We start from the raw sequence: 27,670 nt of genomic DNA, 5'->3' as shown, positions 1-27,670 counted from the left end.
GTGGGGTGTCCTGGAGAGCAGTATTCCTTTCCCCCGCAAACCATGGGTCACTTTGTAGGGAAAGAGAGAGGCAGGGTTTGAATTAACTTTGAGCAGGTGTGAGCTTTGGATGTTTTGAGACTTGTTAGTGCCTCTGAGCACACCTAGAGTACCCTTCAAAAATAGAAGGATTATGTGCCTTTTTAGTGGGTATGGATTTACTGATGGCTGTTCGCCATGACAGCTTTTTTTTTTATGGAAACCTCCATATTTGGGGGCAGTATACCTGAATATAGCAGATGTTGGGTAAAGGCAAATCTCAGGAATGGGGAAATCTCCAATTTCTGCTTGTGGGTTCCCTGGAGCATCTGGTTAGTTGCTCTTAGCAACAACATGCTGGACTAGATGGACTCCCCATTGGGCCTGCTGGCATTTTACGTCTCTTTTTTGGCTGTTTGGCACAATTCCCATGCAATTATCTTATTATAACCCTTCTGACGTCCCTGTAAAGCAGGGCTGGAAAATGTGTGTCTCTCGAAAGTGTTTTGGCCTACAACCCCCATCAGCCCTAGCCGGCATAGCCAATGCAACGGGATTGTGAGAGTTGTTGGCTGGCACATCTGGAGGCCCCAAGTGCCCCACACCTGCTCTAAAGACAGGCAAGTGTTCTTAACCCCATATTTCAGAGGGAAGGGCTGAGCTCGTGAGGCAGAGGCGAGATTCAAACTGGGGACTTCCTGGATGCTCTTTGCCACCGTGTTCTGCCAGCTCTCTTAGAGCCGTGGCATTTTTTGAGGCATTCGGCCTGGCAGGGAAGAACCAGGGAGCCTGGTTCAGGGCTGCAGAGTATGGCAAAGAGTTAAGACTGGGGGGAGGGGAGGGGATGAGGCAGAGGTGCTGCGTAACCCGGGGCGTGGGCGTTGTCTTCTTCTGAGGTGGGATTGGAATGAAAGTTCAGCGGCCTCAGCCTGCCAGGTTGGCTTCAGATCTGCTTTGCTCGTTGCGGAGAGAGACCCACGGAGGGGAAGCGAGGTAGTTGAGGGGAACCTGAGGCGAGGGGTGAGTGTGGGGTATATTGGGGTTCAGAATTGGGGAGGGGAGCCGTGCCAATGCCCCGTCGTTGCCAAGATCGGTGAAGCTTGGCGGCCAAGAGTCCATCGGTGCCAAGGCTGTGTGCCCGCCTGCCCAAGCTCCGAGGAGACGGTGCCCAGAGCAGAGCGGTGTTGCAGCTACAGCTGTCATCCCGCAGACAGCAGCCCTGTTCGAGACTGCATTTTGTCTCCAAGTCGAACTATTTGGTGCCCTTCTATTTGGCTGCAGAGGGGTTGGTTCTTTACCCCCGCCCCATGCCACCTGCTATCTTGACGGGTCCGAATCCATCAGAGAGTTGGCAAGGTGTTTCCGCCCAACTGGGATGGGTTGAGAATGGTCCAATGTGTTCTGGTTCCCCATAATTCCAGTGCAGGCTTACTGGTCTTCCCCCCCCCCCCAATGTCTCTTGATGCCACTTTCATCCCCCCATCCACATCTGCAATATATTGTTTCCATCGGGTTATTTTCTAAAACACGGCAACAATCGAATCCCCTTTGAAACGCTTGCCCCAGGGAACTTGGGGTGGGGTGGGTCTTCTCCGGAAGAGCAAGAGTAAGATGTATACTGTGGGGTAGTTGCCCCTGTCTTCTGCTCTGTGATCCCTCAGAGCCCAGTATAAAAAGTTTGTCCCCTCTCTCCAAAATTTAAATTGGGCACAAAGCGATTCACAAACCAGGAGAAGGGGTGAAATTAGCTATGGCAGCATCAACTCTCTAATACTGCATCACAGCTTTGGCTTGCTTGTTCAAGATCCTGAGCATCTGTATTTGGTTTAAACCACCAACCATGATTCTAGTCCTCCACGTTTCAACGGAGGAAAAAATAACCACCACAGAGCTTAATGGACCAGTTTGGTTAAAGTTTCATAAAACCAGGGAGGAGAATATAATTGTGTTGTCTGGCTCTTTCTGACCTGAACCCATTCATTTCCTTTCTGCACCTCCAATATCCCAGTTAATCTAAAAACCTAAAAAGCGTCTCAAAGCCTGCAATTCTGTTTGGGGGTCGTGGTGGTGAGGGCAGCTAGAATACAATTGGAAAATGGCTCCAATTTTAGAATTCTTGTCTTCATGTTGCACAGTTCCTGCATTATAGGTGAAGAAATCTGCCCCTATAACTCACCCAGGACATCATCTCAAATGGTATGAAATCCAGTGTAGATTAGAATTGGGGGCCGCTGCGTTCAGGAGCTCAAGGAAATGCAGGGGCCTTCTGCACATTAACAGGTGTTATGACTGTTAAAAATCTTCAGCCATCCCAGTGCCACTGATGAGCAGTTAGAAAACCTGAGTTGGGGTTGCCAAAGAGGTTCTATAGGCTTTGCTGTCTGGGCTCGACCCCATTTTTACCACTCTGAGCGTGGAATGCAAAGGGGGGAGGTTGATGGAAGGAAATAGCCGCCTTCCTCTGTTGCTGCTGTACTTCCACAGCTGTGCTGTGTAGCTTTTCTTTTAAATTACAGGTTTAAAAAAAAGTTCACAGGAACCAAGGAAGCTGTCTTCTATTGAGTCCATCTAACTCAGTATTATCTACACCAGGGGTGGGCAGAAGGTAGATCGGGATCTATTGGTAGATCTCTGGGTTATTTGGAGTAGATCAGCTAGGATCTTTGGCTTCCAATACTGCAGAAATGAAGAAAGCATGGGATAACCCAAGTGTATATTTTTTTTAAAGGGAAGTGAGCTCCTTTTGGTTCCGGGTCTTGAAACAAATTCCTGGACTCAGAATTCTTTAATTCTAAGCACGCAGCTTTTGCATCAGGTTCCAGCTGGTGGATCTGAAGGTTCTAGTAAAAAGACACACAACATAGATCCTACAAAGCTGAAATCCACACACACGCACACACCGGTCTGCACTGCTTGCCAGCACTTCTGTGGGGTTTTGGACAGGGCTGTTTCCTGGCCTTACCTGCAGTGCTGCAGTTAGGTAATTCTAGACTTCGGACTTCAGGGTCTTACACACACAAAGTCCCCTGCAGCCCTTTAGATGGTAATATTCTATTCTTTCACTTACTTTAAAATGTGGTAAGCTAGCTCTGCTGTGTTGGCGAGTCATCTCTTGCGAAATGGGGCCCTCTACCTCTGCCCCAAAGTCCTTTTCTGACGGCACCATGGTCTACCTGGAGACTGAACCTGGAACTTTCTGCCTGCATAGCAGGTGCTTTGATCACTGAGCTGCAGTTATTCAGCACAGGTTCCTCCCCGCTGGCATGAGCTGCCCCCCCCATGTCCCTCTGCATCCCCAAGCCTGACCCAAGATGTGATGCCTCTCCCCAGAATAGGACCATCTCTGTGGATATGCTCCGGTAGCTTTGAACCATTGCACAGAAGGGGAATTTTCAGTGAGCAATGCTTTGCTCTCGACTCTCGGGACATAAGACAAGCCACTCTGAGTCCGGCCAGAGATCCTTTTAGTGTGTCTGCAGCCAGTTTGGGAAGCTCTGGAGGCAGGCCGTGAAGCTGACAGTTCTGACCCTTTACAGTTGCCCCCAGAATTCAGAGGTAGACTGCCTTTGGACGTGGAAGGGTCCGTTGAGCTGTCGTAGCTATTAGACAGGCCTCCTGTCTAGATCTGTGCAAGGTGATAAGCTGCACACGACCAAACGTGTCTCTCTCTTGTCCCCAAAAGGAGCCTGGTTCTTCTTGAGTGTCTGATCACCGTCCCGGAGGGGGTTGCGGTGTCATTTCAGGTAACGCCTTGAAATGCCTGTATGCCTTAGGTCCAGGGGAAGCCAAGGGGAAATGTTAAAGAGGGCTTGAGCAGGAATACGAAATAGGGCCAGTATTGTAACACCCTTCCATCAGCCTTACCCAGCCTGACACCCTCCAGAGGTGTTGGATTAGAATTCCCATCAAGCCAGCCAACTGGCTGGAGCTGATGGGAGTTCTAGTCCAGGACCACCGGAGGTGCTAGGTTAGGGAAGGCTGCTTTAGATTAACTCTGTATGCTTTAATCCTGTGACTTCCATCTTGTGCGATGTGAAATTACTCAAGGAGGCAACCTGCTGTTTCTCTGCACGAGTTTGTGGTCCTGACTCTGCCTCCTTGATTTTTGAACTTCCCAATGGATTCTGCTCCCTCTCCACATTGGAGCATCCTGTCACTCCTGACGTGTTATCTGCCCTTAGAGGTGTCTGCCTGTTGCCACTCTTCATGAGTAACTGCTGTGCACTGGCATCTTTCTTCCCTCTCACCCCCCCCCCCAGTCAGGGAGGCCCACTTGGGCCAGTGCCTTGCCCAGAAACTCAGTAATATGGGCTTGCTGGAGGGCGGCTAATTCTGACTCTCATTCTAAAAGTAAATCTTGTGGCGGGGGGTATAAGTGTAAAGCGGCTGTCAGAATTTGGGCAACCCTGCTTCATTGGCTAAAGCAGAAGTGTGGAGCCTGTGGCCCTCCAAATGTTTTTGGGCCCTGACTCCCATCATCCCCAGTGTGGCTAATGGTTGGGGGTGATGGGAGTTGCAGTTGCAGTCTGGCCTTTGTATACCCCTGCCTCGTCAAGATCTTGGAAAGAGACTGATGATGGTGTGTGTGTTATTAATACATTTATATGCCACTTTTCCTCCAAGGAGAGGGAAATATAGTCCCTCCCCTTTAATACCCTTGACAACCCTGTGAGGTAGGTTAGGCTGAGAGACAGTGAGTGGACCAAGGTGCCCCACTGAGCTGCACAGCTGAGCAGGGGATTTGAACCTGGGTCTTAGAATCTGACACTCTAAACTGCTACACCATGCTGCTTTTCAGAGTTAGCCTGTGATACCTGTCTCTTGACCGGTCCAGCATTTACCCACTGATATATATATTTTAAGGCCACAACTGGCAACTCTATCTGACTGGAAGAATGGAACGGAAGCGCCTTTGGCTTCCGTCGTCTCGGAAAGTCGCCGTTGACGTTCAAAGCATCAGCAAATGCAACAGCAATAACAAAAGATGGCTTTATCTTGTTTTTTAAAAAATCCAAACAATGAGTGAGAACTTAACTTTCCTTGCTGAAGGCACTTGGGGGGTGGGGGGAAATGCCTCTGTTGCGTTGGAGCAGTGTGCAACACATTTTTGTGGACTGCATGCAGGAGTAGACGGTCTTTAATTTTGCAGTGACATCAGTTTTACTGTTGGGCAAAACAGGACAGCCATACTCCACCCCTAGCCTAAGGAACTGCCAGTCACAGACCCTCCAGCATTTCACAGGCAAAGCCAGAACTGCTCTTGTGTATGACACCCTGTTCTAATTTATTGCATTTATATGCCACTTTTCCTTCAAGGAGAGGCATACATGGATCAAAGCCTGGTGCTCCCTGCCCCACGCCCTGCACTAAAAAACCCTCACACATCGCGTAAGTCTCTTCCTCGCCCTCTGTACATTCAGTGGATCAGAACAGGTTTACTTCTTTAAAAAAAAGTAATTATGTTTTATTAGAAGTTTGAATCTCACAGTGGATATGGTTATACTTCAGTGACTGAATTTGACAGTGAGGGGGCAGAGGTGTCCAAGCTACCTTACCTATTCGATTTAGAAGGCTATGGAGAGAGACGTGGTTTGGTTAAAACTGGGGAGAGGGCTGGGGCTGGTGGAGTTCATGACCCCCCCACACACACACGCACACACTTTCAGGCAGTTACCATGGTGGCGAGGAGAGGAAGCTGTGCCCCACATACTTTGTGTGCGTGCATGGCTGCACATTTACATGTGTGCACATCTGAGTCAAGATTCTCCTGCCACCATCCAACTCCCTGAGAGTCCCAGAAGAAGGAGCCAAATCTCTGAAGGATGAAAATGAGAGAGACCCCCCCCTTACCAAAACTGTCACAGCATCCTGCCCCTGCCCCCAAAAGGCAAAAGGGACATGCAAACTTGAGAGAGTGCCTTTATCTGGGCTAGGGATCGGAGAATAGTGACTGTCTCTGGTAAAAAGAGAAAGTTGGGGAGGATGCAAGAGGGAGGAAGTTGGGGATTCGGGAGTTTCTTGTAGCAAGAGTAGGTAATGCATGTGAGTAGTGGCAGGAGTTGAGCAGATGTGGAAGGGGAAAAAAGGTTAAAGTTATTTGTTGTTGTCCATGACACACTGAGGACTGCCTCATATATTGTTGCTGTGCAACTCGGAAACTCGCCTTCCACTCTTAGACCAACAGGGACTGGCCTGTTTGGTTTTTTCAGGACAAAAATGCTAGACATAATTCTTGTGCAAAATTGTGTGTGTGTGTGTGGGGGGGGGGGGTTTCCGCTGGACAGATTAACCCTGCCACTTATCCTCAGGATAGTGGCCACGTCTAACCCAGCCCCGTCTGGTGGAAGGGCAAGCTTCGCTGCTTCCATTACAAAAGGCCGCAACTTGTAGGAGCTGGGAATTTTGGGCCCATGTGGGCCACTCCCTTCCCCTGGGAACTTGCTACTAGCTAAGTCACATCGGGAAGGCTCGTTCTCTCTCTCTCAGCCCCACTCACCTGGCAGGCAGGCTGGCTCCTTCCTGTGCCAGGGTCCTCCTGACCCAAGGGAGCGGCTCCATGTACTGGGGGCTGTTCCCAGAACCTGCTTGGGCTCGCCGCTTTCCCACCTACAGCCTGACTGGCACCTTCATCGGAGCTGTCGTGCCCCCTTCCTTTGGGCCCGGCTTGCAACAGCGGGATTTATGGGCGTCGAACAGAAAGCACACTTGGTTCCAGCCCTGCCTGCCAATGCCCAGGCGGCGCCATCCTCAGCTTTCCCTGCCCTGCCTCCCTTTTCCCTGCCTAACTCTGCAGACGACAGTACCCTGATGCCCATGGTGCGAGTCCTGCTTCCCAGCCGCCCCTGCCCGCCATGCGGGGATTTGCTGAATTCCCTGGACACAGAGTCGGTCCGTGTTTTTTGTTGATTACAACTCTGTCCTTTGGTTTGGATTGAACTGAGCAGGGATTTGAACCCAGGTTCAAGCTGGGCTGGGGAAACCTCCGAGGGGTTCCACAATAGATCTGCCATGCAGCGCCAGTGTCCAGAGTCGGCATGGTCAGGTCTCTGCCAGGGGCCCACACCCCAGCAGGGGTCTGCTGAACAGAGCCCCTTGGAGTTGCGCCTCCTCTTGTTTACCCTTCCAACCTGCTTGTTCCCCTGCCTCTCGCTCTGGCCCAGACAATGGTGGTGACGAGGAGGAGGAGCAGGAGATGCCACGGCCAATTTGCTCTCTGCCTGTCAAGTGAGCAAGCGATGAGGAAGCAAGAGCAGCTGGTGACAGTGTCAGTGAAAAGGTTGACTCACTGAGGGAGGGGGCCGGGGAGGGCGTCTTGCCGAAGGGCCCTCCAGAGCCTGGCGTCAGCACTGCCACCACGGCAGGGACGTTTTGGGGGGAGAAGTCTGCTTTGGCACGCCACTGCTTGTCTGGTAATGCTCCTCCTTTGCACACAGAAGGCCCTAGGTTCGATCCCTGCGATCTCCAGTTAATGGATCAGGTAGTGGGGCTGATAGGAAACACCTTTCTTTCCCTGAGGTCCTGGAAAGCAGTTGCCAATCGGAGTAGCCACACTGGGCTAGACAGGCAGATAGTCTGACTTAGTGGAAGACGGATTCCCGTGTTTCTCCTGTGACGTTCAGCTGCAGGATGGGTTTTGATGCGGCCTGCTTTTGTATCGGTTGAGGGCGAAGTCCGCCATCCCTGGGCCCAAACTTCCTGAAGCATGCCTCCAGAACCTCTGTAACGCGCAGAGGTTCTGTGGCAGATCAGTCAAATCTAGGGATGTATGAGAAGTTTCGTTCAGCTTGGTTCAGTTCAATCGGGATTTACCCAGTTCGAATATGGACTTGGGCGTGATCTGCAGTCGAAGTTCGTACATTTCCGAGCTTGTAGTGCGATTCGCAGGCCAAGAAAAGAAAAGTGTACAGCATGCACACACTCGGAAACTGTGCATGAAAAAATGCGTACCTTTGAAAAATGTGCACAAGCTCACTTTAGTCAATGGGGAAGAATGCATACGCTTCAAAGGCACACAAAATTGATGTGCACATTTGGAAAATATGCACAGATTTTCATGGCGAAAGAACACACACACAAAGATCACAATCTGGCACAGACACGAGACAGAATGAGCTTTGAAGTGGAATTTGGGGACCTTTGACAAATTCATGTTTTGCTTGTATGCACAGCCCTAGCCAAATCTGAGTTCCCTGTAGGATGGAAGTTTTGCAAACAAAACAAAAGTCCCCCCGGGTTAAATCCATGAGTGACTGAGGCACCTTGGGGGCAGTTTCTATCTCTCTCGCTTGTGGTGGTGCCAGGTGTCTCAGCTCCTGGCTTCTAATAATAATAGATATTAGTCGGGAGAGGCAGTGTGGTGTAAGGGCTATAGCCATAGTAGGCACTGAGTGTACAGTCAGTGGTGTGGTGTTAAGTTTTGAAGGGCAGGCACTCGTTATGACAGTCCCCATAGCCTTGCCCCCAAGGGGAGTCCAAAAATTCAAGCAATGGTGTTGATCCTTATCAGTAAAACACTTCCAAAACTTTTCATCTCCCCTGGAGCAGGTCTCTTGTCAAGCAAATGGGTCTTAATGGCCCATTCAAGACGAAGCCACCCCAAAATACTTTGCATTAGGGCACAGAACTTACTGTTGCTGGGAACATACATTTGCCCCCAGTGACTGTGAGGATTGCAGCTAAGCTCAGAGAGAAGTCTGAGGGGGGTGGCAGGTGACATCAGCATCCCTGCTACTAAAAAAAAAGGGCCGGTGCTGCATTCCTGCAAGTCCTGTTTCTGCTACACCACTGTCTACAGTGCTATAGAATCAGAATTGTTGATCAGTGGTCGTTGCGTGTTGTTTCTGTTGTCAGTGCCATCGGAGCAAAGAGAAATAATTATAAGATGCTTCGGAGAGTTCAAAGCAGTTTGCCTGCATTATCTTGGCAATCTTTGCTACAGCCCTGCAAGGCAGGCTGGAGATTTCTAGCCCATGTTGCTGAGGCTGAGAACCAGAGTGGCTCGCTGCAAGCCATCTACCACAGCTGGGGCCAGTGCGAGATTTGAATCAAAGGTTGTCCGACTCAACCACTTCTGAAGGGCGCATATGCAAGATTGCTTCACACTGGGTACTTAATTACTTCTTAATTAACTTGGCTGTCCTTCCAAGTAAGGTGGCTACTGCCAACCTTGACTGTTTTATGACTAACACTTTAATTTTGCTAAGCTTTTAAAGACTCCTCCCCCCCCCCCCCGTTTCACCTTGTGGTTGCTCAGAAGTAGTGTGTGTTTGCCAGTGCCCATTGAGGACTAGTGGCTTGAGGCGTTGGCTGAGTGGCTGACAGCTCATTGGTCAGGAGTAGATGTTGCAGAACCTCTGTTAGTAAACCAGTCTGGTCAATAAATCCAAGTTCTGGGAGGCAACTAGTACAAGGGTTTCAAAATCTGACATAGTTCCAAGTTGGCACGACAAAAAAGTTTTATTTTTTTTGCTGTTGACTCTGCCCCACCTGGCTCTGCCTCTGACCTGCCAGATTATGCCCTGGCACCTCTGCCACTAGGAATGCACGGTGATTTTGTTTCTATTTGCAAATTATGCGAACAGGAGCGCTTTTTTCAAGAAATGTTAGCAAATTACTGTACTTCCAATTGTGTTAAAAATATGTATTTTTAAAAATTGTGCACTTTGAAATGTGCATTAAAAAAAAACATTTTCATGCTTTAGTTAATGCGGGGAAAGGGTCCACTTTTGAAAAATGTGCACAGAAGTGCAAATTTTTCATGCTCAAATGAGCCAAAAAAACTGGTCAAAAATGGAAGCGAGCGAAACGAGCTTCAGAGTGATTTTTGGAACATTTAGGTGAGCCTAAAAATGGCTGGTTCTCTCATTGCTATCTGCAAACTGTCAGGTTTTTTTGGTTAGTCTTCACCACTGCCCCACCCTGCCCCGCCTTGCCCGGGTGCAAGCCAGGGCCAGATAATTTGTGGCCCTCTGGATGTTGTTGGACTGCAATTCCCAGCAGCACTAGTCAGCATAGGCAATAATGCTGGAGGATGGAAGCTGTAGTCTAACAACATCTGGAGGGCCACAGATTGCCCACCCCTGCGCTAGGCCATATTAAGCCATCAGATTCCTCTGGGCTCCACCTCTGACTCTCCCTGAAATGCCAGATCCTGTCCTGGCTCCAAATCCTTCTGTGGTCTGCCTCACCAAGCCCTGCCCCTCAGCGGCCAGGCTTAGCCCCGCTCTTGCCCCTCAGTGTTTCTTAAATCCAAAGGGTTAGTGACTGTTGGTGGAGTTCTGGGCTCCCTGGGCAAAGGGACTCCAAGGCTTCTGTCTCTGTAACTGTTGTTCAGAAGGGGGAATTCTGGCTGATGCAGCTTTTCTTTCTCCCCTGTGTGACAAGCTGCATTCTTACAAAACTCCCCCTTCTACCCAAGGCGCATTTTTGTTCTCCTTTTGCATCTGGTCACCCTCGTGCTCAGGGTTTCCCGTAAATGCACAGAACCGACAACCAAAGATGTTCCTTTCTAAATACCCCCCCACCCCCCCACAAACAACACCTCCCTGGCTTATCTTGTCAGCATCTCCCCCGAGAGCAGTAGAGGTGGAAAATCCCCTCCTCCAGTCACCGCTGGGATAGCTTAGCCCAGCTGCGGCATCCGACTTGCTTGCCACCCACCCACCCACCCACCATTTTTAATTTTTAAAATCGGAGGTGCTGGCACTGAAGAATTGCCTGGAAGCTGCACCTTCCAGTCATGCCTGTATGGGGCCCAGGGTGAGGGAAAACTTGTCTGCACGTTCTCAGGGGCTCTGCAGCCGAGCTGTGGTGAGCTGTAGGCCAAAGCGAGCCAGAGCTGCTCAACTTTACAGCCTAGCAGCCACAGATCGTGGCTCTCGACATGTCCTCCTGTGTCTTCTGCCACAGGCTGGCAGCAAAAATGTTGGGGGGGGGGGTGTTATTGAGCCCCTGGTGTGTTACCATCTGCGGGCAGGTGGGCCGCTCTCACTTTGATGTTGTGGAAATCAATCCGCTCATTCATTTTGTGCCTGTGCTCGGTGTGAAAATGTGGCCTCGGCGCAAAAAGACTTGTTTTTATAGCTGCTTCAGCAGGGCATGCCGCCGACCCTCATGGAGGAAGTGTTCAGCTCGCCCACTTAGTGATGCCTTGAGCCCCTTGCTTGTTTAACCTAAAATGACCGTAGCGATTCCTTCTCCTCCTTCTCTCCCCCCTCCCGCCGCCACCCCACGACCCCATTCGGATGTTGCCAAATAAAATATTTTAAGTCTGGGCTCCAAAGTTTTGCTCTTGGGTGACGGAGTGATGATTCTGAGTGGTTGGGAGGCCGTGGGCGTGAAGCACTGTCAGTATTGCATTTCTCATAGACCCCATTGTTGGCCTTCTAGCTGCCACAGCGAATTTTTTTTTTTGGTTGAAAACAGGAAAACCTACCGGAACTCGGAGCACCCACGTCGAAGTTGGGTGTGTGGGGGGGAGATCTGTCTTGGGTGTCACTAGAGAGGAATCACTGAATCTTCCTCTTAAGTCAGTCACACTGTCTTTAGGTTGAGCATTGTTCCTTGTTAGTGTGTGTGTGTGATAGCTTCAGTAAGCCTCTGGCTTGAGTTAGAAGGGGTGCAGTTACAAGCACACAAGCAGGACAAGTTTCGCTCCAGGAAGATCAGTTCAGCTCTCCAGCACAGGAAAATGATTGCTTTTCATAGAATAGTCATAGAATAGTAGGGTTGGAAGGGGCCTACAAGACCATCGAGTCCAACCCCGCGGATTTTCCAGATCTTTTCTGCCAGCGGGGTGGGTGGGACAATTTGAGCATAGCGGGTTGCCTGATTTACATTTAAGTCCATATCTCTTTCAAATGCCACGATCCAATCTTAATATCATGGGGGCAGGGTGCCACAAAGCATGTGCAGAGTGCCTTTCTCTCACCGCTGAGGAACTGCAACTAGCTGGCATTGCAGACTTGGGCCCAAGTATCTCCTCTCATTAAAAAAAATTAAATTAAATGTTTGGATGCATGAGGAATAGAATACAGGATTTTGATCAGGAAAACCTAATTTGAAAGCCTGTTCATCCAAGGACTAAGTGGCTTTGAAGCAACTTGCTGTCCCTCTGACTCAGTTTCCCCACCAGTGAAATGGAATCATAGTCCCCCAAGTGGTTGTGATTATGGGCAAGTCAGTAACCTGATCATTATTTATAATTGCTTTTAATACGAGCTTCTGCCTCCAGTTCTTATGCAGCTTAAAACCTGGCCTCTTCCCAAATGCCTGATATCCTAGCATTCGTTTGCTCGTGTTCTGTGATCCCTTCCTGGAAAAACTGCCCATATGCGAGATTGCACTCTTCCAGTCTGGATCGATATCTCTTCAAATTCCAGAATGATGCTGACAGAAACCAATCAGAGGCCAATCAACTTGAAGGCATGAGAGATCCACGTTTTCAGTTCGCATTTCCGCTATTATGATTGATTGATTGATTGATTGATTGATTGCATTTATATCCTGCCTTTTTTCCTCTTGCAAGGAACCCAAGGCGGCTTACATTATCCTCCTCCTCCCCATTTTATCCTCACAACAACAACCCTGTGAGGTAGGTTGGGCTGAGAGTCTGTGACTGGCCCAAAATCACCCAGTGAGCTTCCATGGCCAAGTGGGGACTAGAACCCGGATCTCCCGGCTCCCAGTCCGTCACTCTCACCACTACACCACTACACTACACTGGCTCTGTGCTAACAGGTTGTAAAGGGTCCAAGTTCATTAAAAAAAAAGAAAAAGCAATCACAAATTTAATTTTCCTTAATTAAATTTTCCTCCTCCATTTTTCCCCATTTTTTTACAGTGCTGGCAAAAGTGTATAAAAGTATACAAATAATTGGACCAAGTATTATCAACAATTTAACAATAGAGAATATAAACAAATTTACTAACAAAACCAGCAAGTATCACAAGGTTCCTCCTCCATTTTCTTTTAAATGGCAGATGTCTAGTTAAAATCAGGAAAAATAACCCATAAACCTGGGTCAACAAATTGCTCAAAACAGAACTGGATTTTCCTACATTTGGAGGATTTAAATTTTTAAGATGTTGTTAGCATGTTATATAGTTTTATCTGGCTCTGTTTATCTCCTGCCCTCCATGGAGCTCAATAGGACTACATCATTCTACATTCCCCCATTTTATCATCACAGCAACCCTGTGAGGTAAGTTAGTCCAAGGGATAGTGACTGGCCCTAACTCAGCCAGTGAGCTTCCTGGTTGGGTGCGGATTCGAACTCGAGTCTCCCCAGGTCTCACTCCAGCATACCATTGACTTTTAAATACGAATTCTCTGTTTCAGCATCAGAAGAGAATTCATGCTGCAGGTACTCATGACTTCTAACAAATTTGACATTGCTGGTTCCTTTTAAAATGAACTACCACACCCAGCATTCCCGAGCGTTGGCCCTGCTGCCTAGGGCTGATGGGAGTGGAAATCCAAAACATTGGTGGAGGGGCACCAGGTTGGAGAACTTTGCCTAAAAGACAAAACTCAGCTTTCTCTGGCACGGCCCCTTAAAAGAATCTGTTTTGGGGATTTATTTAATTGGAATAAACTTCCCCTAACCCAGGGTTCCCTCCTCCAAACCGCTAATGGGTCTTTGAAGCGCAGGAGGCAACCACAAACCCAAAGCCCACCCTCTCCTCCTCTCTGACAATCTTGGTTGTGATGATGAAAAGTAAGCGGTAAGTCATCCGTGGCAGGCGCTGTGTGGACTGAAGAGGGGGTCCAATGGAAGGAGCTCGACAGGCATTTCATCTTTAATCTGTCGCTTTGATTTTTAACATTACTACTGACTATTTAATATTTTTAATGTTTTAGTATTTTGGTACATTTATAGTATTTATTGTTTTGGTTGCTTTGATTTTCTTTATGATTTGGGGAAAAAACAATCTACAATGATTGTAAAAACAGTAACTGGCATGTGCCAGTTGGCACTATATAAATTGAATGGATGGATTCAAACTTGAGGTTTCCTATTTAGCAGGGACAGTAGTGTTTTTCTGGTTCTGGTCCCTGGTAAATCATAGGAAGCTACCTTATCGCTCAAGGGAGGGGCCATAGCTCAGTGGTAGGGCCCTTGCTTTGCATGCAGAAGGTTCCAGGTTCGATTCCCAGCATCTCCAGGTAGGGCTGGAAAAACTCCTGCCTGAAACCTTGGAGAGCGGCTGCCACCAGTTAGTGTTGACGATACTGGACTAGATGGACCAAGGACCTGACTTAGTATAAAGTGGCTTCCTAGGTTCCTGTCCCAGCTCAGACCTTTGGTTCATCTACCTCTGGATTGCCAGGTGTGATAAAACCTTGGGAGATGGGCCTTCAAGCTGGGTGGAGATGTCTCTCGATTCTGGCACGCATCTGCACATCTGTGTGTGCATGAACACTAAGACGCCGTGCATGGCGCAGCCTGCCCTCTGGCTGCTCTCTGGTGTATTTTGAACTGTCGATAACCTATTTATTAGAGGACAGCTTGGTTTCGCTAGTAGATCAGTGTATCTCAACTCTAGTGTGTGCATCTCCACATCTGTGTGCGCATGAACACTAAGACGCCGTGCAGGGTGCAGTCTGCTGTTTCGCCCTCCGGCTGCTCTCTGGTGTATTTTGAACTGTCAATAACCTATTGTATTATATAGGGCAATTTGGTTTCACTAGTAGATCCTTAACCAAAAGAAGAAACGCCCCTCCCGATTTTTAAATTAGCAGAAGAGGAGGCGGTTGCTGAGTAAATGAATACAGTGCCCAGCAGGTGGCGGAGAGCCTATCACAGTGTCTTATTTCGGGTGTGGGGATACACACAAGTGGTGTATTTTTAATAAGTTGGGGTGTTGCATAAGGGTCCATATTTCTGTCTTGTGAAATGTTGAGGGCATAAGGGTGTGTGTCGTAGATACCGTTCAGTAATGCAGCTATGTCATTTTAGACTCTGGACTTAATGGTCTTGCAGCAGTGGTGTGGTCGGGGCTGGCGGGGGGAGAGGCTCTTTAGCTGTTAATGTGTATTACTTCACTCACTTCAACTTGGGGTAAGCCAGCCTTGGCGGAGTGCCCCCACCCCCCGGGCATTTACCCTAACAGCCTACCCTGATGGTACCACGGATATAATTCAAACCTAGCCCTGAGCAGTGCCTTGAAACCACAAACTCAGTCTTAAAGATGTGAACGCTCCTCTTGATTAAATTGGAAGCATTCTTTAGGGGCGTGCGGCAAATATGTTTTGGGGGTGGGTGGGACACGGAGTTCTTTTTTACTTATTTTGACACAGATACCAAGGACTTATTTATGTGCGACATTTTTTTTTGTCCTGATCATCCTCCAAGGAGCTCAGTGGTGTGGTGTGGTTTCTCTCTTCAATCCTCCGGCCTCCAGTCAGGTGAAGTGTCCCTTACAAACAGCAGTACCAGTTGAATTTCTGCTTAGCGTGCAGTTATTTTCATGTCCTTTTGTCCGCAAAGCCTGATTCCCAGTGGTGTTATGCCCCCTGTGTTCATCCTGGAAGCCGACCCGCCCCCAACTCCTCCAAACCATGCCTGGCTTCTCCCTGTAGCAAAGCTGCCTCTCCACTAATCCCAACCCTTTACACCTCCTGCTAATCCTCCCCTAATCTGATCAGGGTTTGTCACCCCAAAGGGTCCTGATGGTTTAATTGCAGCTAAACCAGGCCCTCCCGCCTCCCACTCATGGCCTTGGGGGCAGGAGAGGGAGGCCCAGTGGGGTAAACTCAGGACTCCTGGGTTCTCTTCCCAGCTCTGGGAGTGGGGCATCGAGAGCCACGGTTCCTCTTTTCTCAAGAAAGGGCTGCTGTCTTTATTTTATTTTATTTTATTTTTCCTGTCTTCCTCTGCAGCAGCCAGGCAGGAATTCAACAGGCAAAGCTTTGTATGTACATATGCACACACACACACCCCCAACACACTTACATATCTGTGCCTGTAAGTGCTCAGTTTCCATCACTCACTCACACACTCACACACACACACACACACCTGTTAACAGGACTGGGAATCTGTTGGGGTGGGGAGAGCAAGGTGGCACCATTAGTTGGTGCACAAGGAGGCAGGCGCCAGCTGTGGGAAAGGAGTGGGGTGATACTGGAGCTGGGCCGCTGGGTGGCTGGCATGGGGAGACTGAGAACAGACCTGGTAAGGCCCAGGTTGGGCGTCTTGCCCCTATTCTGTCCCCCTCGGGGTAGATAATCGACACTCTCTCTCAAATGTGTCCCCCCCAACTCTCTGCCATGCGGGTTCTGGCTGAGCTGGCTTCCCCGGCCCAGCGGGCGATGCTGTGACGCGGGCCGCACCCATCTCCCAGGTCAGAGTGCTCCAGCTCGCAGCCGCACCTGGCAGCTTTCCCATCCCCCTCGCCCGGCCGGTTGGTCCTGCTCTGGCAGCGAGGGGAGCGGCTGCCCCTGATGGAGCCCGTTCCCTTCCCGCCCACCCCCTTGCCCCATGAAGGCAAACAGCCCAGCTGGCGGGCACCCAAGGCGGGCAGGGAGCGGCCACACAGCCCTCTCCCGCTTCCCCGGGCGAGACGGGGCTTGCTGCAGTTCCCTCCCCACCCCAAACCCCACCCTGATGGCCTTACCCACTGGCACCCACATGTTCTGGGCTAAAGGTGGGTAGGAAAATAGGGAGCCAGGTTGGTATGGTGGGGGCAGTATACAGGGGTTATTTCTGATTGGGGACAAGTCTGAATTGGTCTTATGTCTGCCCAGGAATTAAGGCCAGTGGGACCTAGTTCTCAGTGCCAGGTTTCTACTGGCTCCATAGAAAAGAGCACCTCTGAGCATAGACAGGATGCCTTTTCTTTCTCACCGCGTAAACACAACTAGTGTCTCTCTCCCCACACACTCCTTTACATCTGGGATTATAGGACACAGAATGTCCGGCTGAGATGATGGGGGTGGACTGCAGCTGGGTGGTGGAGGCCCTGCTTTGCACGCTTGAAAGTCCCAGGCCGAATTCCCTCCACATCTAGTTAAAAGGATCAGCGGTAGCCGGCGACAGGGACGACCCTTTTCCTCCTGAGACCCTGGACAGCGTTTGCCAGTCACAGTAGACAATACTGAATGAGACGGGTAATTATCTTTGCTTGGTATAAGGCCGCTTCCTGCGTTGCTGTGTTCCTCCTTTTTGGCCCCAGAATGGTCATTTCTAGAAATGAAACCAAGAAATGTTGACACCAGCCCCACGTTCCCTGTCCTACCCAGCATCGCACACTTGGAGGGATGGGCTGTCTGGGGTGAGACTGGGGTCCCTCTGGCGTTGCCAACATTTTACGTGGTGCTTTTTACAGCTAGCAGTGCAGCTCCCTGTGTGCTCCCCCCTGTGTGCTCCCCTGTCCCATTGTTGTTGTGCTACAGGGGGGGAAAAAGCTTTTCCTACTAAAATATTGCCTGTCAGGCACCTGTTAATGGCACAGGAGCTCAGCTGGGAGGGGTAGTCAGCAACTCGGGGCGAGTCCCTCTTCATTGCACGCCGGATAATGCCCTCTTTTTGGCCCCACGAACAAAGCAGGGAGCTTATTTGAGCTGTTTGCTCTGGGGCTTCTATGGATTCCCCTGCTGGTGGCCAGAGAAGGTTGCCACCTGGCTAGAAACCCTGCAGCCTGGCCTGCTCCTGTGCCCTTTTACAAGAGGTCTGAGGGTGAGGAACCAACAGGGAAATGTTTTTCGCGGCATGGAGTTAAAAACAAATGACAGCCTGGCTGCTGCTGCAGCTCAAAAGGGCTGCTGAAGGCATAGCTGCACGGGCCGCTTTGGAAGTTGGCAACCTTGCAGCCAACAGTCTCCATGCTCCTCAGCCCCTACTGGTTAAGGACACATCCGTTTCCTCCTCTAGCACCTGGTGCACAGCTTCCATATCTCTTAAAGATGTAGCAATCCTCGTCCCTATTTCTCCTTTCACAGATGCGAATTCTTTGCGCCCCCTGCATATTTCCAGTTTAATAGGCACATTATCTCATATTTCTTCCCCTCCTCACACTGAATTAAAGGTGGCTGATGTGTTCTTATTTGGGAGCGGGGAAGCTAATAGCAGTATCTCTCAGTTGATGGTTCCCTTTTTCGGCTGGCGCTACACCGTCTACTAGTGGGTTGCTTTATGGCAGGGGTGGGCATCTTGTGCCCCTGCCCAGCTGTTTTGGCCTTCAACTCCCATCAGCCCTAGCCAGCATAGCCAATGGTGAAGGATCATGGGAGTTGTAGGCCAAAACATCTGGAGGACCATACGTTGCCCAGCCCTGCTTTTATGGGCTACAATGGGAGCGTGGCGTTTCGATAGAGGGGAGCCGTAGCTCCGTGGTAGGGAGTACCTGCTTTGCAAGCAGAAGGTCCTGGATTCAATCCCTGACCCATCTCCACTTAAAAGGATCTGGGAACAGCTGATGGGGATGCCCCCTCTCTGCCTGAGACCCCGGACAGCAGCCACCAGTCTTTGTAGGACATCCCTGGATCGATGGATAAACAGTCTGACCTGGGTCTCACGATCCTATGGATGGTGCTACAGGAGAGAGGCTTGATGTGCAGCTGCAGAGCGTGGCAGTGCCTTCTGATGGGCAGAAACCCAACAGGCAAAGTGTGTTTTGTTTGTGCAGAAGCTTTGCTGGCTGGATTTCTCCCTGTGAAAGGCCACTGGAGCTGTGCCAGAAATGAAACAGGGACCGTGAGGGATCAGAGGCTCTGTCCCTTGGTGGCTCTGGCTGCAGCTTCTCTTTCTGGGGCGCGCTGAACGGAGGGCTGTAAAGGAGGAAGGCTTGCAAAGGTTAACCTTCCCCCCTCCCCCGGAGGGACCAAAGGCCGTGGGCGGCAAGAGGGGAGCGACCCTATCTTTCCTAGGAATCTGCCTCAACCAAGTCGGTATCGGGACCCACGATCTGCTTCGCACCGTCTGGGGGTGAGAGGACTTCCTCCTTCACCGAGATGGAGGTGCTGCATTCTGCCAATGCGCGTGCGCGCACTTCCTTTTTCTGTGGAGTGCTTTGGTACCCTGCCACCTTCCCTGAAGGAGGCCCAGTTTAGACTCAAAGGGGGCAGGAAGGGCGACGCTGCGGCGGGGCAGAGCGTTTGGCCAAGAAGGCCTGGCCCTGACTTGTGCCACCTCTGCAGACTCTCTGGGAGCTGCTGTCCCCTCGGCTTCGGCTCTGCCTCTGCAGAACAGTGGGGTGATAATGCCAACCCACCTTGCAAAGTCGTTGTAAAGATTGCCCCCAGAGACACGCCTGTGATGCCTTGCTGACTGTCGGCTCCAGCTGGAAGCCTGCGCTAACAAATATAAAACTTGACTGAGGCTGCAGTCCCATTGAGACTCAGTGGTTGCGTTTGCATGCAACTGCACATTAGACGTCCGGAGAATCCTCGCTTATCTTCAGTGAGCTGCGTGCTCTTGCATCTACTGCTGCCCTGCTCCTGGCGTGATCACTAAACAAACCAGGAAAGGTGGTTTGTTTAGCGGTCACACCACCTAGGGAGGTGGTGGGCTCTCCCACATTGGAGGCACTCAAGACGAGGCTGGACAGCCACCTGTCAGGGATGCTCTGACTTGGATTCCTGCACTGAGCAGGGGGTTGGACTCAGTGGCCTTGTAGGCCCCTTCCAACCCTACTGTTCTATGAAAGGTTTGTTTTGTGTGTCGTCCAAGCTGGGAATTGGGGTTTGTTGCATCCTTTACAAGCCGGAATGGGAAACTAGGGTTTGTTCTCAGCTTGTGATTCATGGGTTATTTGGGAGGAACAAACCAAAACACCTGGTTTGGACGACAGGCGAAATGCCCCCTTCTTGGTTTGTTTAGCGCTCACGCTAGTGGGGCAGAGGAGCCAAATGTCTGCATGCACCACCAGGAAGTTCGTTCGTGATAAGCCAAGTTTCTCCAGAACTCGGACTTGTGGCTGCATGCGAACACGACCAATGGGACTTAATTCTGAGTGGACACAAATAGGACTGCGCTTTCTGTCGTTTAGAAAAATTAACCTCAGGAGTCAGTTATCCCCAACCCCCTGTGACTCTCTCTTTTACATAGACAAGGAGCCTTTCAATCTGTGACTGCTGCCCTACGCGGACTTTCCTGGAGGTATGCCCAGTCGGACACAGTGGAACTTGTTCTGGAAGTATACATGCATAGGGTCATGCTACGTGCGCATGACAGATGGCCACAGCTCAGTTTTGCAAAGTTATAGGAGGTTTTAACTTCAGATTGCCTTTCAAACGAGGTCTTCAAAAGGAGGCGCTTGCTATTTTTGTGTTTTGTTGAAATAGTAAATGTTTAGGTTTGCAATAATTTAATTGATTTTAATCCAATTAGATCAGGGATGGGCAGCCTGTGGCTTTCCAGATGTTTTGGCCTACAACTCCCAACTCCCATCAGTGAGGGATCATGGGAGTTGTAGGCCAGACCATCTGGAAGGCCACTGGTTGCCCACCTCTGAGTTAGATGAATCAATTAAAACCGCTTATAATTGATGGGCAGAGCAATCTGATACTCACACTAGGAGAGAGAGATGCTGTAGCTCCCCCAGGAGAATGGCTGCCCAAGGGCCAAATGCCATTTCGGAGAAGCTCTCAGGGGCTGCATTCCAGTTGCGGGTGAGGCCAAAGGCAAAGGGGGCGGGGCCAAAATACTAGCCATTTTGTTAGCGTGAAGCTCTTACTGCCAGACACCAAGCCTTAGGAGGGGGAACCTTTTAGAATGGGGCACGCGGCAGAGGGGAAACTGCAAAAGCCAGGGAACTACCCAATGATTGGCGGTTGGGGGGAAAGGGGATGGGGCTATCTGGGCAGCCCTGCAGGGCCATATTTGGGAGTCTGGGCCCCACAAGAGGAAGGGGGAAATCCTCCCACTCCTCTTTTTGCATGCCTGGCAAGGCCAACGTCGTGTCGGGTGCAAAAGAGAGGGAGCTCCTTGGATTCGAAGTCTAAATACTAGACTAAATACTAACTAAATACTAGTTAGCGTGAATCGGTGTTCACATTCCCATTCTTGTTTCCCCCCCGCTACAGGTGAGGCAATGGGCAGCCCTGAAGACGACTTGATTGGGATCCCTTTCCCCGAACACAGTAGCGAGCTGCTGGGCCGGCTGAACGAACAGCGCCGCCGAGGAGTCCTGTGCGATGTGACCCTGCGGGCCCAGGGCTCAGAATACCGGACCCACCGGGCCGTGCTGGCCGCCTCCAGCCGCTACTTCCAGCGGCTCTTTGCGGGGCCTGGCATGGGGGTGTGCGAGCTGGATTTTGTGGGCGCCGAGGCTCTGGGGGCACTGCTGGACTTCGCCTACACCGCCACGTTGACCATCAGCACAGGCAGCCTGGGGGAGGTGCTGCGCGCAGCCCGTCTGCTCGAGATCCCCTGCGTCATCGCGGCCTGCATGGAGATCCTGCAGGGCAATGGCTTGGAAGCTCCCGTCCCGGATGATGCTGCCCGTGAGCGCGCCCGCCGCTACCTGGAGGCTTTTGCCACCCTGCCCGCCGCCGAAGGAGACCGGGCCGAGCCGCCAGCCTGCCCGGCCCCCCGCCGCAGCAAGAAAACCCGCAAGTTCCTCCAGACCAAAGGCTCCCGCCTCAACAACCACATCGGCGAGCTGTCCCCTTCCCCGTCCCCCTCCTCGACGGGGACGCAGGAGCGCCCCAGCCCTCCCAACCAGGCCTCTCCGGCACCAGCCCTCAGCCACCCCCGCGAGGATGAGGAAGAGGCGATCGCGCCATCTCGCACCTTCCCGTACCCATATGCCCTGGGCCTCTCCCCGGAGGATCTGGGTTCTGACGAAGAACCCACTGAACACGACATCCTGGCCTACATGCGTGCGCTGAACCCAGAGGGGCTGTCTCCAGCTCTCGACCCCCCGGACAAGCTGGTGCGCAAACGCCGCTCGCAGATGCCCCAGGAGTGCCCCGTTTGCCACAAGGTCATCCATGGTGCTGGCAAACTTCCTCGCCACATGCGTACCCACACGGGGGAGAAGCCGTTTGCCTGTGAAGTGTGCGGGGTCCGTTTCACTCGGTAAGCCACTTGCCCCCAAGCCATTTCCCTCTCCAACCATCTGCTGCTATGTCACTGAAACTGGGTCTGCTTAGTATTGTTGTTGATGACATTTCTATACTGCCCTATAGCTGAAGCTCTCTCTACAAAGTTTTAAAACTATTTACATAAAAGCACACAGACAGACAGTACACACAGAAACAATATCTAAAAACAACTGTAAGCTATCAACCATGACCATAAGACACATCCAGGACCCGATTAAAAACTCATCGCATGCTGCCAAATGCCTGAGCAAAGAGGAAGGTCTTAATCTGGTACCGAAAAGATAACAGTGTTGGTGCCAGGCAGGCCTCATGGGGGAGACATTCCATAATTGGGGAGCCACCACTGAGAAGGCCCTCTTCCTTGTTGCTACCTTCTGAGCCTCCCTCAGAGAAGGCACCTAGACGAGGACCTTCGATGCTGAGCATAGTCTACATGAGGTCGGAGAAACCCTGAAGTCCTAGGACACATGGTGCTACTTCACTGTGTAGACAGGGTGATATTGCAGTCTTGTCCTGCTTTTATTTATTTATAAAACCAGTTCCTGGTAAAGGATAAAGTTCCTAGATGGGGAAGAATGATCATTCCCTGGTGGAGCACATGCTCTCCCTACAGGAGATTCCAGGTTCGATTCCTGGGATCTCCAGATAAAAGTGTCAAGTAGCAGGAGATTGGAAAGGTGTCCCTGAGACCCTGGAAAGCCATTACCAACTTGGCTAGATGATACTGGCCTAGATGGACCAAAGGCACCTTCACAGATTCATATTAAACCAGGCACGCCCGTAGTGAGTGGTGGGGCGCATCCCATACATGCAGAAGGCCCCAGGGCCCCCTGTCCCGGGTTAATCCTGTTGTTGCCTTTTGGGGGATGCCTTGTCAAAATGCTCGTGCCATCCTGGGGGGCAGAGAGGGAAATCCGGCAGGCCACAACTCCAATGAGCTTCACCGTAAGATCCCTTTCATGCGATCCTCAGAATGAAGTAGGGCTGCTTTTTCCTGGATGACATCACTCCAGACTTACAGGGAGGGGGCGTGGATTGCTGGGCTCGAGCAGCCCTCCACAGTGAGGACATCCTTGTTGAACCAGATTAGCCCATCGAAGAGGTAATTAGGCTGCACTTTGGTCCCTGACAGCCTGCTTTTCCATTTCCACATTGGCATCTTTCCCATAAGGGGAGTGATTCCAGCATGTCATTTCACTCCCCACCATCTGAAATGGTGCGATCCAGGCTTTAGCAGTTGATTTCTGCTGCTTTGCCCCAAACTTTCCTCCACTACATGAGGGTGTTTTTTAAAATGTGTTTCCATGTCGTGCTGCTTTGTTTGTTGTTAGGGTGTTCTTTTATGACAGCCTCCAGATATTTCAGACTTCAGCTCCCATCAGCCCCAGCCAGCATGGCCAGTGGTTAGGAATGCTGGGAGTTGTAGTTTAAAACATCTGGAGGGCATCAGGTTGAGGAAGGTTATTGTAAATTTAGGTTAGTAGTGTCTGTATATTATGCATGGTCCATCTTCATATCTATATGGCTCACTAACTCAAATTCAGAAGCGGGGGGCAATTTCATTCACCTCGCATACCAACTTATCAAATTTGCACTCCCCAAATCAATATACGCACCAGAACGCAATTATCCTTCAGTATTCTCAGTTCTCAGAACGTTCGTGATGCAGTTCTCCAACCAAAAATACACACAAAAATGTGTATTTCAGGGGAAAGTGTATACAAAAATGTGTATGTTGGTGGTGGTGGTGGGGAACTAAAGAAAACAGCATTATATTAAGGAATTCTGTTTGCAAAAAATGCATATTTAAAATTCAAACACAAGTACAAAAATGTGTATATTAGGGAAAATGCATCCAAAAATGCATACGAATGTTGGGGTACACCTTAAGTCACAAACTCAGGTGTAAATGGAACAGAATGGACTTAAGATGGGAAAAATGAAAACTTAGAATTGATGGATTTGTCTATCCCTAACTTGATTTTTTAAAAAGAGAGCAAGCAAGCAAGCTTATATTTTTTAAGCTGCTGATTTTGACATCAAATAGTAACATCTGTTTTAAAGAACAATAACTATTATTTGGGTCCAGAAACTTCAGCAGCCCTGCTCTGTGTTGTTCTTGACCTTCATAAGGACTAGAAGCTTTCTTGTTAGACACTTGAGTTGTAACATGCAAGGAAGGCGTTGCTTGGCAATGGCTCAAGATTTCTAGCTCGTCCTGCCTGGGCTTACATGCATCTTCTGCCTCCCCCCCCCCCCCCCGCTTTGCAGGAACGACAAACTCAAGATCCACATGCGTAAGCACACGGGCGAGCGCCCCTATTCCTGTCCGCACTGCACGGCTCGCTTCCTGCACAGCTACGACCTGAAGAACCACCTGCACCTGCACACGGGGGCCCGGCCCTACGAGTGCTGCCTTTGCCACAAGGCCTTTGCCAAGGATGACCACCTGCAGCGCCACCTCAAAGGCCAGAACTGCCTGGAGGTGCGGACAAGGCGCCGGCGCCGTGGGGCCGAGCACGAGCCCGACTCCGTGCCCCCCTCCGGGACGCCCCCGCCCTCCGCTGGCCTCGACTTGACCAACGGGCAAATGGAGGGGCTGTGTCTCTCGCTCCCCCGGCACTACTGGGATCAGGCCCAGGCCCGTCACGCGCTGTCTCCCGCCTCCAAAGAAGAGGAGGAGGAGCAGGAAGTGGGGGACGAGGGGGTCGCGGAGCAGGACAGGCCACCGGCGATGGAAATGGCGTAGGGCCTGGGCCTGGGCCTGAGGCCTGCCTTGCTTGGACTGTTGCCATGGCGACTCTCTCTGGGGAGACTACCATGGGCTAGGCTGAGATGCACTAATCCCCCCACCCCTACTCTGTGCATGGAGATGAGAGGCACTGTGCCCCTCCCCTCCGCAGTGCGCTGACTCTGTGCCTTTAGCGGCCTCTAAAAAAGGCGCGCGGGGGGTCAGTTATGAACCAAAGTGTGTGGGGGGAACAGCAAAAGCAGGGTGGTGTGTCTATGCTCAGGTTTGCAAAATAAGCAATTAAATAGGGGTAGTACTCTTTGTGTTGGGGGATGTTTCTGATCCCCCCCAATAAATGCAAGAGGACTATAATTGGGGGAAGGGGGAGTACTAGGCAGCCCCCAGACTCTGCACTTTGGGGCTCTACGCCCCACATTAGGAAGGGAAGCAGTGCGGGAGGGGAGGGGAAACAGCCTTTTCCCCTTCACAAAAAGCATTGGGGTTGATGAACTTCGGAAGAGGATCCTGAGACCAGCAGGACTCGCGGGTCTCCTCCGCCCTCTTCCGGGCCTCTCGTGACTGCAGAAATTTGATTTCTGAGGCAAAAAAAGGAAAAAAGATAAGAGTTTTCTTCCTGCCCCCGGGGCTGGCAGCTGTTTTAGGAACTGGGCCTGGCTCAGTCGCGGCCTTTCCTTCATGTCCGGGGGTGGGGGGCTTTCCCTCCCCAGGCGGTGGGACAGGCCGTCTCCGGGGCTCGCATGCACCGGCTATTTTCTGCACAGGCGAGCCAGGCGAGGCCCTTGCTGCCCCCTAGTGGCACTCTTGCACAGTGCAACGGGCTGGTCCCAGCACCCCTGGCTCTTCCGTCCGTCCGTCCGTCCGTCCTTCCTCTCCCGCTCTCTCTGTCTCACACACACACACAGCCCTCCTTGCAAGAAGACAGACTTAGCACTTAGGGGTGGAGATGGGGAAGAAGCCCACCTCCTCCCAGATCAAGTGACCCACTTGATCTGGGCTTACCCCCAGCCCGGAAATGTTATCCCATGCCAAAAGGCACACGAGGGGATATGGCACAAAAAAAGCAGGTACCCCTTCTGTGTGTCCCCTGCTCTGTTTCACTTGCTCTAATCTCTTTCCATGCACGCCCCCCCTGAACACACACATACCCCATCCTATACCACTCTATTGCACTAGGGTATGCCAGCAGTTTGGGGGCTCGGACTGGCACACTGCTTGGTGGTGAGTTAGGGGTCAGTCATATCTATTTCCCCACCCCTATTTGCACATTCCTTGGGTTCCTCTTCTCCCCCCTGGAGGGGCAAAATAGCTATGGGGGTTAGAGGAGGAGGTGGCGGCTGGTGAGCGACGGGAAGAGCTACAGCTCCTGGAGTATTAGCTCAGAGTTTATCTATATTTAAGAGATGATGTAATATATTATTTCCCCTGCCCTCTGCTTTCCCCTCCACCCCACCTGGTCCCAATTCCCCCCCCCCCAGCAGGAACTGTGGTGTGGGGTCTCTCCTCAGGCAAAGAGTGGGGGGTGGCAGAAGGAATTGGGGGGGGGGCAGATAGGTCTTCCCTAGCTTTAAAAGTGCCTGTAATGTTTAAACTTGAATCTTTAGCTACTTGAAATGCATAACGGCTTGGTTTTTTTTCTTCCTTTTCCCCGGTGTGTTTGGCCCCAGCCTCAGCTACACCTGACCCCACCTTCCCCATGTTGAAGTCCCCCCTCCCCTTGCATACTCCCCCTGTTTCTCAGTGGTTTGATGATCAACAAAATTCCAGAAATGTACGTGTCTTATGAGAAACCACAGCCCTATCCTGATAACTTCTCTTTCTCTTGTTTGTATTGTCCTCTGTGGGAACTCTAGAAACGGTACAAACTTTCCTGGACTGCGGGGAGCGGGGGCAGGATTGGGGTGGCCCCTGTGCCGTTTTTTTGTTTTTTTTAATTAGCGTGCTGGAATGCCAGGTGACTTTTGTCCGTTGAGGCTGCTTGACAATAAAATGGAAAGCAGGGAATCTTTGGCCTACAACTGCATATATATGTGTGCGTGCATTTCCTTCATGAACTACCACATCTGGATTGTCGCAGTGATCGTGGGAAGCGGGGGGGGTGCTTGCATGTGCTTTATGGCTGTGGCCGAGTATGGATAATGGGTGCACGTACCTGTACCATGAGATGCCACCGGTCTCCCCTGACTTGGTTGCCATCTCCAGTTGCTTTGAAATATAACTCCAACCGCTCCTAACCATCCGCTTCACTGGCTAAGGCTGATGGGAGTTTATTTATTTACGTACATAGGATTTATTACATTTCTATCCCGCCTTTTTTCCTCTTGCAAGGAACCCAAGGCGGCTTACATGATCCTCCTCCATTTTATCCTCACAACAACCCTGTGGGGTAGGTTAGGCTGAGAGTCTGTGACTGGCCCCAAGTCACCCAGTCAGCTTCATGGCCAAGTGGGGACTAGAACCTTGGACTCTTGAGTCCCAGTCCAACACTCGAACCAGAACACCACCCTGGCTCTCACACACTGAAGTTCAAGTCCAAAACATCTGGAGAGCACCAGGTTGGAGACATCTTCGACTACAGCTCCCGCATCCCCAGCATTGCTGGCTGGGAATGATAGGAGTTGTAGTCCAACGTGCTTGAAGGGCGCCGCATTGGGGAAGGCGCCCCTAAAAGATTCTGGTTTTGGATTGATTTTACTGGAATAACCTTCCCCCTTACCAGAGGTTCCTTACTCAAAACCGCTAACGGGTCTCTGAAGAGCAGGAGGCAACCACAAACCCAAAGCCCTCCCTCTAAGCATCTTGCATAATCCTGCACGGAAGTGAAGGAATGATACACAAAGCACAAACGGTAG

General features: G+C 50.9%; 1 protein-coding gene across 5 annotated transcripts in view; it reads left to right on the top strand.

Annotated features, from left to right (window-relative positions):
* The window catches only part of ZBTB7B (zinc finger and BTB domain containing 7B), a 44,377-nt gene extending 17,528 nt beyond the window's left edge, over positions 1 to 26,849 (top strand). For 3 of the 5 annotated variants that reach the window (XM_084824442.1, XM_084824438.1, XM_084824437.1), the window contains exons 2-3: positions 21,047 to 22,043; positions 24,341 to 26,849. In XM_084824442.1, coding sequence (XP_084680568.1) covers positions 21,055 to 22,043; positions 24,341 to 24,818 — 1,467 coding nt within the window. In that variant the 5' untranslated portion in view covers positions 21,047 to 21,054 and the 3' untranslated portion in view covers positions 24,819 to 26,849. Of the gene's footprint in view, positions 1 to 17,758; positions 20,121 to 21,046; positions 22,044 to 24,340 lie in introns of those variants that run through there. The other 2 variants (XM_084824439.1, XM_084824440.1) reach the window with 2 other exon arrangements.
* Positions 26,850 to 27,670: the final 821 nt, after the last annotated feature.

This window comes from Heloderma suspectum, chromosome 17 (assembly GCF_057233095.1).
Source record: "Heloderma suspectum isolate Gila_16-S chromosome 17, 16-S_ref, whole genome shotgun sequence".
In the NCBI taxonomy this organism is placed as follows: Eukaryota; Metazoa; Chordata; class Lepidosauria; order Squamata; family Helodermatidae; genus Heloderma; species Heloderma suspectum.
This window is presented reverse-complemented; position numbering and strand designations above follow the sequence as displayed.